The sequence below is a fragment of the Glandiceps talaboti genome, chromosome 4 (assembly GCF_964340395.1).
Source record: "Glandiceps talaboti chromosome 4, keGlaTala1.1, whole genome shotgun sequence".
NCBI classification, from domain to species: Eukaryota; Metazoa; Hemichordata; class Enteropneusta; family Spengelidae; genus Glandiceps; species Glandiceps talaboti.
In genome coordinates this window covers 2992999-3004150 of record NC_135552.1, presented here as the reverse complement: position 1 = coordinate 3004150, position 11152 = coordinate 2992999, and the positions used below count along the sequence as shown (strand labels likewise).

At 34.9% G+C, this 11152-nt stretch overlaps 1 protein-coding gene across 1 annotated transcript in view; it reads left to right on the top strand.

Annotated features, from left to right (window-relative positions):
• The first annotated feature begins 1677 nt into the window (after positions 1 to 1677).
• LOC144433757 (late secretory pathway protein AVL9 homolog) overlaps positions 1678 to 11152 on the top strand; it is a 32444-nt gene continuing 22969 nt past the window's right edge. The window contains exons 1-5 of the mRNA XM_078122118.1: positions 1678 to 1841; positions 3411 to 3531; positions 6551 to 6636; positions 8082 to 8153; positions 10215 to 10304. Coding sequence (XP_077978244.1) covers positions 1764 to 1841; positions 3411 to 3531; positions 6551 to 6636; positions 8082 to 8153; positions 10215 to 10304 — 447 coding nt within the window. The 5' untranslated portion in view covers positions 1678 to 1763. The remainder of the gene's footprint in view (positions 1842 to 3410; positions 3532 to 6550; positions 6637 to 8081; positions 8154 to 10214; positions 10305 to 11152) is intronic.

Here is an 11152-nt window from a genome sequence, read left to right as displayed (position 1 = left end):
CAATTTTTTTTTCAAATGGAGTAGCAGTGCAAATTTTTTTTAAAAATTAGTCATTAAGTTTGTAATGCGTTGTTCATACTTATACCACGTCACAATGGTTCACAACTGTACCTCTAAATAACTTGTTCTGTGCAAGTAGAAGAAGTAGCAGTTAGTATGAAAGACGTCTGTCTACCAACCATACTTCTGCTACTTAAATGTGTATGTACAAAAGATGACTGGTAAAATATCCCTGAGGAGCTGACTGATCTGGGGAGTGCTGTACTCCTGACCCCTGTGAATTGCTTTCCTTGAAGCCATCATAGTAGTACCAGGAACCAGAAGAAAATATCTTGCATGTGTAATGTGACCCATTCCAATATGTTGCAGCATGTAGAACAAACCTATGTATATAGTGCATGCTTTAATAATAAGTGCAGGAAAAAAACAGGAATTTATACTTGTATTAAAAACATTTAAGCCGCCTATGGCGCCGCGCCACCAAAGAATACATGAGAATAAGGTTTCCAAATTTGCTCATTTCTGGTGCATTGTGACAAATTTTTTTATCACTTCTGTCTGTTATGACAATTTTTTTTTCTCAAGCCATTACAGGATCAAATTTTTTTTTCTGGTTCACCTGGAAACAAATTTTCTTCTTCTCAAAATCCTCCATACCCCCCCCCCCCAGAAATCAAATGGTTATCCCCTTAAACGTCTTAAATGAGACGAGACGATACGATACGATACGATACGATACGATACAATGCAAAGTAACACAATACATACAACTTCTATTACAATTACTAGTCCGACTCACATCGATGATTGACTCTCGTGATTATTTGGTTGTTGTTTTTTGTAACAGTTAATTATTGTTTCAGTTTCACTGACTTTATATTTGTATGTATTTTATCTGGTTTCTTTTTACCTATGACGGTATTCGATTGTATAAACTTTTATGCTTCACGTGTTCAAAATAAAACTAAATCTTGTCCACTCTGACAAGACAATGAGATGTGGATAAAATCCATACATTAAAGTCATAAATTAAATACATTGTAATACAACGTAATACTGAGCAAATTGTGATGAATAGCATTTGTTAAAGCAATCAAAAAATATTAATAACATTTGTAAGCCAAGATGTCACCATGAGTAAACATGACTATAGGTTTTACGATATCATTATTGTCATAGTTACCCCGATCTGTTATAAGACTAAGAGTTTCAAACAACACTGAACATAAACAAGGGTATAAAATAAGATGCGAAAAAGGCAAGAAACTGATTTATAATGATTTAATCGATACAATGAAATTATCAAACTTTCAAAAAGTGTTCATACAAAAAAAAATCGAAAAATCTCAGTGTCAATTTTTAGTTTAGTTTTTGTTATTGGATTGTACATCTTAGAATGACTCTTTCTACATAATGGAAATTTGCTGTGTCTGACAAGTCACGCAGAAAATATGTTAGATGAACTAAAAACGAAAACGAAAACAAAAACGAAAACAAAAACAAAAACAAAAACAAATTGAATAAATTACAGAATGAAAATATTGTTCAATCCAAGGTCTTACACCGATTACAGTATTTGACCAATGAAAACGATTGTTACTAACGTACCTGCTCCGGGACTATACATTACGCATGCGCAGAAAGAATCACCTGATCATTACGAACGAGACGAACGAAAACTACTTGTAAGCGCAAGAAGAAAGTGTTTTGGGCGGCGAACGGCCACCGAGAAAAGTACAAAACGAATGTGTAATTCTTGAAAAATGGCAGAGAGTAAAGATGAGACTGACCCTGTCCTGCATGTTGTCGTCGTTGGATTTCATCATAAACGTGGCTGCCAGGTATGGTTTTTAACTTTAACACTTCCGAGTACATGTTTATTTCATTTAGCTAGGAATCAATAACAATTAACATTGTCAAAATGTTTACAAAATTATGACCCGAATTTTTCTGCATATAATGTACAAGCGCCTTCTTGTTACTTACCATAATATCAGCCGTAAAATGTAACTGAGGTAATAACGCCGTGAGTTTGTTATATTTGGTGGTATTCTACACCGACTTACAGAAAGTGTACTGTCGACGATCGTTGATTGTACCGGTGTACTGTGTACGGTCTAAAGATCAGAACTGACTACTGTACTTTTGATGTAGAGGACGTTGTCTTTTGCTATAATTTTGTCATTCATTTATTTCACCTTGATAATAGACTTTAAACGAGTCATTGTTTGACATCAAGAGTCGTGATTACACCAAAGTCATTTATAAACAAACTATACTCTAACTTGAATAGGATACTATTGATTACGTGAACGACTTTCTCCAAATGTCCGCGGAATTGCTTTGAACAAGGATGTTTAAGAGAACCTCCTTGTTTCGAATGATTCCGTAAAAACATAAATCAATTGATAGCCCGTACCATTCCACCATACTGCTTGCCAATGTCTTTAGTTATACCTACACATGCATCCACGTATTGATCTGACTATTAGTGGTATAGATTCGCCATTATGGTAAGAAAAGCAGAACTTATTTTATTTTGTTATTATTACCACCATATCTGTAAGATTGTCACAATATGTCATAATATGATAGATGGCTTGATCTGGGATTTGATTTAGTATTATACAAGTTAGTATAGAATATGTATATGTGCTATTTTAATATTGATTAAATGAAAGCAGATTATTTATACATGTAGACATCCACACACACCCACATCCCCACACACTCTGTGTGTGTGTGTGTGTGTGTGTGTGTGTGTGTGTGTGTGTGTAATGTACTCATACATGTACCTACGCAAACCTTACAGTCAGATGGATTTGCATTGCAAGTGTGTCTTTACATACGGACATACTTGTGAACATACTAAGATAGATAGATACATTACATGCATACACATGCATGCATGCATTCATTCATGCATGCATGCATACATACATACATACATACATACATACATACATACATACATACATACATACATACATACATACATACATACATACAAACATACAGACATACAGACATACATACATACATACATACATACCATACATACATACATACATACATACATACATACATACATACATACATACATACATACATACATACATACATACATACATACATACATACATGTACATACACACATCAATTTAACGATTATTCATTCATCCATCCATTCATTCATTCATTCATTCATTCATTCATTCATTCATTCATTCATTCATTCATTCATTCATTCATTCATTCATATACTTTTTAAAATCTACTTCCTACATTGGTTAGAATGTTAATGTACAATATGTCTTATACAGAATACAATATCAATAAACACTTTTTTAATGTGATATTGGCACATATAGTTACAAAAAAGTTTATGATTATTTTTTTGTTTGACCTAGGTGGATTTTTCCTACCCACCCTTGATAGAAGGACACAGTTTAGATAGCCATGATGTCCCAGAACAGTGGAAATATCTACCTTTCTTAGCACTACCTGATGGAGCGCATAATTATACTGAAGGTAACTTCACATATTATTCACATTTAGACCATTACTTTACCTAATCACAAAGTGTATACATAGATCTAGTGTTTTCTGTACTATAGAGAAAGCACAGTGCTAACACAACACCATTCTTGTTACTCAGGCTGCCATGCTTGCTAGGTTTTTTGCATGCTGTGTTCTTCACACTCTGGAGAACACACAGTGCTAACACCATCCTTGTTACCCAGTCTGCAATGCTTGACAGGCTTCTTCCATGGTGTTCTCCCCACTATGGAGAAAGCACAGTGGAAACACCATCCATACCACCCAGGCACCCAGGCTGCCGTGCTGTGTTCTCCCCCACTATGGAGAAAGCACAGTGGAAACACCATCCATACCACCCAGGCACCCAGGCTGCCGTGCTGTGTTCTCCCACACTATGGAGAAAGCACAGTGGAAACACAATCCTTACCACCCAGGCTGCCGTGCTGTGTTCTCCCCCACTATGGAGAAAGCACAGTGGAAACACCATCCATACCACCCAGGCACCCAGGCTGCCATGCTGTGTTCTCCCCCACTATGGAGAAAGCACAGTCGAAACACCATCCATACCACCCAGGCACCCAGGCTTCCGTGCTGTGTTTTCCCCCACTATAAGAAAGCACAGTGCTATTAGTATTACCGTCCTTCCACCCAGGCTGCCATGCTTTGCAGATTTCTGCCATGCTGTGTTCTTTCCTCTACATAAGAAAGCACAGTGCTAACACTGTCCTTGCCACCTAGGCCGCCATGCTTGGCAGGTTTCTGCTATGCTTAAAAAGTGTTCTACCATCCTTGAGCTATCATCTTTGAATGACAATATTGTAATAATACTTTGACTGGGTGATACCAATGTCTGCATGTACATTCGTATGTGTGTTAAATATAAACATCTCAGAGTATGTCTCAGTGTTGAAGACATGTTCCGCGGTACATTTGTATTATATGATGATGATTTTGCAAATCATTTATGCAAATCACCATGTTATTGATATGTAAAATATTATGTAAATTAACTGACATCCTAGCAATCTATCATGGGGAGTGCACTGGTTACTGCACAAGACAGTTGTCTGAAAAGGTTTGAGATATCACTGGTAACAAGTAGCTTGATTGGCATGACTTTGTACTCTGTATTTGGTGAAATTTTTAAAGCCAAGTTATTCTCACAAACGACTAAGATAGCAGGCTAAGACAAATAGTCACCAGAAGATATAAGTATTGTGTCAACTCAATGTTAGCTGAATAGCCCAATGCTAGCTTGGTGTTAACACTACACGCTAGTTTGGCATCAACTCAACATTAGCCCAATGCTAGCTTGGTGTTAACACTACACGCTAGTTTGGCATCAACTCAACATTAGCCCAATGCTAGCTTGGTGTTAACACTACATGCTAGTTTGGCATCAACTCAACATTAGCCTAATGCTAGCTTGGTGTTAACACTACACGCTAGTTTAGCATCAACTCAACATTAGCCCAATGCTAGCCTGGTGTTAACACTACATTAATTTAGATGGATTATGTATTTAATTAATGTAAACTGTGTGGATATGTAGTTTGTCTATTTTCTGTCAATGCAACAAAAATTTCATGATCGACATGACGAATAAAGTTATTATTATTATTATTACACACTAGTTTGGCATCAACTCAACATAAGTCCAATGCTAGCCTGGTGTTAACACTACATACTAGTTTAGCATCAACTCAACATAAGTCCAATGCTAGCTTGGTTTTAACACTACATACTAGTTTAGCATCAACTCAACATAAGTCCAATGCTAGCCTGGTGTTAACACTACATACTAGTTTAGCATCAACTCAACATAAGTCCAATGCTAGCCGGGTGTTAACACTACATGCTAGTTTGGCATCAACTCAACATTAGCCCAATGCTAGCCTGGTGTTAACACTACATGCTAGTTTGACATCAACTCAACATAAGTCCAATGCTAGCCTGGTGTTAACACTACACGCTAGTTTGACATCAACTCAACATAAGTCCAATGCTAGCCTGGTGTTAACACTACATACTAGTTTAGCATGTACAATGTACACCATCTGGCACTCATACAAGGAGTTACGTTGTAATGGAGTATGTGTTTTGTACTATAATACAAAGATATAAGTAGGATTAAAAACATGTAGTTCAGAAATAGAATACAGTAAGTCCTTATTATTATGTCATGTACATGCTGGTCAAACTAACACCAATACATGCACAATAACAAATCAACCATTTGTGCATGGTCCCCTGTCATCTGTTAGTTGGTTAGAGTCTATTGTCTATTGATAATGAAGATTTCAAGGATTAGAGAATTTATTTAACATTTATTAAGATGCTGGATGTAAATAGGACATTGTAACTTTACTAGTATACTATCAAAGACATTGTTGATAAAAACTCTTGTCAGATTAAAATAAAACTTGTGTTTGAAAACAGTTGTCTGGTAACACTGTAGAAGTAACAAAATTTTGCTGTTTAATCTTGACGGATGCAGTGATAAGATAGTAGGTATGTAATGCTGTAGGATTCAAACAGTGGTCTTTAAGTATCAACATTTATCATTAACAGAACAACAGCAAAACAATGGATGAAAGATGAAAAGAATAACTTTTAAAGTGTCCATATGGCTGATGATTTGATATTTATTTTGGATGTTTAATTTATAAAACAAGCTTATCGTGGCATCCTACTTAAAAATCAATGTAATTTTAAAAAACATTGACAAAGTCTGTGTTTGTAACTCAACTTGCAAAAGCTTATTAAATGTGTAAAATGTTTGTTATTTTATGTACAAAACAAACATTTTAGACTTCTTTTTTTTTTTTTATAGCTTTTTGTGATATATTAACTTTCAAACACAGACATTAATTTTTCTAAGTCGGAAGCCTTGATGAAAGTGTATTATAAATTAAAAATCCAAAATAAATACCCCAATCCTCATCCATATGGCCACTTTAAATGTTCATTCATTCTCGGAATGTTCGTCATATTTTTTTGTTTCTTCCAGACACTGTATATTTTCATTTACCGGATAAAGATAACTTAAATCAGACCATATATGGCGTGTCATGTTTTAGACAGATTGAATCAAAGGTGAGTTTTAGTTGTCACTATTCTAATTTCTAGAACCCCCATACTTTGTGAATACCAGTGTGATGTATTTAGGGTATCTGAATGAGTGCTTGCAATGTTCTCTACAGCCATATACCGTATTTGAATGAGTGCTTGCAATGTTCTCTACAGCCATATACTGTATTTGAATGAGTGCTTGCAATGTTCTCTACAGCCATATACCGTATTGAATGAGTGCTTGCAATGTTCTCTACAGCCATATACCGTATTTGAATGAGTGCTTGCAATGTTCTCTACAGCCATATACCGTATTTGAATGAGTGCTTGCAATGTTCTTTACAGCCATATACCGTATTTGAATGAGTGCTTGCAATTTTCTCTACAGCCATATACCGTATTTTGAATGAGTGCTTGCAATGTTCTCTACAGCCATATACCGTATTTGAATGAGTGCTTGCAATGTTCTCTACAGCCATATACCGTATTTGAATGAGTGCTTGCAATGTTCTCTACAGCCATATACTGTATTTGAATGAGTGCTTGCAATGTTCTCTACAGCCATATACCGTATTTGAATGAGTGCTTGCAATGTTCTCTACAGCCATATACTGTATTTGAATGAGTGCTTGTGATGTTCTCTACAGCCATATACTGTATTTGAATGAGTGAAGTGAGTCGATGTGCAGCACAAAACATCACAAGTATGAGTACCAATACCCTGAATATTTAATTTGACACTTATTATCACATCTATCAGTTTATCAGAAATGAGAATGTACATATTATTTTGTATGAAGATGCTTAGAATTTAATTTGGTTTAAAAACAACTTTAGATAGAGTCAATAGAAACTCATAATAAAATTAGCATTCAATTTGGCAGTAGTAGTAATATACCATTTCTTATGTCATAAAATTGTGTATGTTTACTTTTCATGAGACAAATGAAGATGAGAATAGTAACACATGTACAACTAAAAGAAATATATTCTGATATAGAAATGTTCCATACATTGTAATCGTTACAAAAGTTGTAGTTTCATATTGGAATGAAGCATACTGCTGATATACCTCTGTAGCTTGTACATGTAGTTATACATGAAGGTGTAGTCTAATTTTATATGATTAGTATTGGTTTAAAAGCCAAAGCTGCCTAAATGAGTAGTTTTTTTCTACAAAAATAAATAATTGATTTTACTGCAGCTTGTTGTATTTTGTAGACAGTGTTTCTATTTGCATTAGGTAGGGTAAGTGATCAAAATCTTGAGTTGTCTTAATTTGATAAAAGATAACACAAATCACATCAAATCAGATCATATTTTATGCTAGCATATTGTGGGTACAGTTACAAATGAAAGTTTATCTATCACAGGTCATTTTAATACCATATACTCTTTTACATCAAGAGTATTTTCTTAACTCCGACTGACCTTACTGTTTATTTCTTTTTTTTCTTGGCAATTTTTAGGATCTCCTGAATAAAACAGCTGATGTAACAAGAGGAACAGTTCTAAAAAGTGTATGCGTTCTTAGTAAATTGGTAAGTATTTATGTTTATATAGTTACTGTTACCAGAGATAGTCATAATCCTAAAAAGTGTACAGTTGTAAGTAAATTGGTAATTCATGCTTAGAGACATTTTTGATAGCAAGTCACTGAAAATGAGGTAATAGAGAATAAAACTAGTAGGTGATGTAGTCAGACAACTATAGAAAACAGATATGCAATGCCTATTTTTATAGGTGTGAATTCAATAATACACATTGTATTTTATAAGTAGGATTTTGATCCTCTTAACCAAAGATTTAATAGAATCGTTGAAATCTCTGGGACACATTTGCTGACAGTTTTCAGCTAATAATTGCCTGGAAAGTATACCCATTTTTATATGCAAATGAAAATATGCTGATAGATGGATGTGTGTCATTTACTTCTTTATTGCCACATTTCGTGAGGATCAGGTGTGTGTGTGTGTGTGTGTATGTGTGTGTGTGTGTGTGTGTGTGTGTATGTGTGTTTGTCTGTGTGTCTGTGTCTGTGTGTCTGTATGTATGTATGTATGTATGTATGTATGTATGTATGTATGTATGTGTGTGTGTGTGTGTGCATGTGTGCGTGCTTGCGTACATGTGTGATTGTGTTTACATAATTCTGAAAACTGCATGAGGACAACACAATACTGTAGTACTACATGTATTTCAATATACATGTAATATCTTGGTGTGTGTGTGTGGGTTGGTGTGGGTGTGGGTGTGGGTGGGTGTGTGTGTGTGTCACAATGGGCTCCATCCTTTCATCTGTCCGTATGTAATTTCTCAGAAACAATATCCAATTTCTTTCAAACCTGGCATGAAGGTGATGTGTAATATGGAACATATGCAAATTAGACCAAATGGCAGCCATAATTCTAGTTAGAAATCAATAATTATGGCATGTCTAATCCCCTTTTTATGATATCAGGGACAAACTGTCTTTTAAGACGTTGACCTTTGACCTCAACCTTGATCTTCAAGGTCAGTCATCAAACCATTTCTTGCCTATCAGTATCACAGACACATTTGTCATATTTGTCATATTAGTTGTTACCATTTCTTTCAATCATTGTCACAGGTAAGATAGGAGATGAAAAGTATATACAAGGATTATTTTAGTGCTTATACATGCATCACTTTTTAGCACAGCTGAACCAATAAGGGGTTCAGTAGTCCTATAGGCATGGTGCTATGTCTGTCTTTGTGTGTACATGTGTGTGTGTGTGTGTGTGTGTGTGTGTGTGTGTGTGTGTGTGTGTGTGTGTGTGTGTGTGTGTGTGCGTGTGTATGTGTGCAATTTAATGGGCATGCATCTGGGGATGTGTAGATGAAGGTGAGTTCACAACTTGATGATTCCATTGGTAATATGCAAGTGAGGTCTTAAAATCTCTCAATTTTGGTCAAAAACTTATATCTCAAAAAACTACACAGACAACGGGGCTGAAACTTGGTAGGAATGTTTCTGGAAGCATTATTCTGCAGTTACTGTTCAAAACTTATTAACAAACTGGCCTTAACAACCATGACCATGCCCTTAGCAACAGTGAAATTATGATGCATATTACAAAGGTAAAAACAGGGATGGGGAGGTAAGTGAAAAAAGATTTCTAAAATGTATGCAATTATCCCTGGCAACAAGACCACACCCATAGCAACAGCCAAATGATGGTTTATATTGCAAAGGTGGAAACTAGGAGGGGTAGGCAAGTGACTAAAGATTAAAAAAAATATGCAAATATGCCTAGCAATAAGACCATGCCCATAGCAACAGCCAAAGGATGAAGTATAATGTTTTATAACTATAATAACATTAACAGGCAAGCGAATAAACATTAAAAAATGTATGCAAATATGCCTAGCAATAAGACCATGCACATAGCATCAGTCAAATGGTGGTTTATATCACAAAGATAACAACAGGGATGGTTAGGCAAGTGGATAAATACTAACCAAAAAACTGTAGAGTGTACAGTTGTGCTGCTACAACGCCATTGGTGCTATATTCTAGGTATGTTATTTCTGAATCATGTAATACCTTGAATTATATCATTGAATTCATTCTATTTCAGCCTCTGTATGGATTATTTCAAGCAAAGCTTCAGTTGATAACTTATGCCTACTTTAAGGAGAGGGATTTCTCAAAGACAGAGATTCTCAAGGTATTGTGAACACTTTGATATCAATAAGCTACATGTACATGTGTCATTGTCAACCAGTGACTTCCCTTTGTTGAGTTCATTTGCTTCTGGAATACACTGAAAAGTCTTAGATTTTCATGTAGTATGTGCCTTGGAAATAAAATTCATCATTTTTTGTGTGTTACTTTTTCAAAGAAAACTCTGATTCCGGCAATCTCAGTTAAAAGCAATAAACAGATTGAGGGGTCATTGTACAAATTTTTAAAATAGAGTTCAAATGATATTTAAATGAACCCATTTGAGAACCAATATGGCCACTGATTACTATGTTGACTCTGTATAAAAGTAAGAGATTTTTGTTTTCCCTGGAAACAAAATAGTGAACTCACAATACACATTTTATCATTTCAAACAGAATATTAATAAGATTTCATCTAGCAAAATTAGAACGATTTGAAGTAGTTCATTTTTAAGGGAAATTGGTCCCTGGGTGTATTCTATTCTACCTGCAGTGAATTCAAGGAAAGTCGTATAAAAATTAGATTGGTTGTGGATTAATAATATCCATTGTCTATTTGTGTTATGAGGGCAGTCTACTTATAAAATAAACTTCTGAAAGTGACTGGATGAGGATTTGGTATTTATTTTGGATTTTGGATTTAAACAATTTTATCATGGCTTCCTACTTGAAAAATCAATATGAAACAACAAATGCCATCCTTGTTTGTAACTCAATAAATTGCAAAAGATTAATAAATGTGTATAGAACGTTTGTTATTGGAAGTATAATACAGTTTTGATATATTTGTTAGCTATTTGCAATTTATTGAGTTACAAACACAGACTTTGTCAATGTTGGTGTACATTGA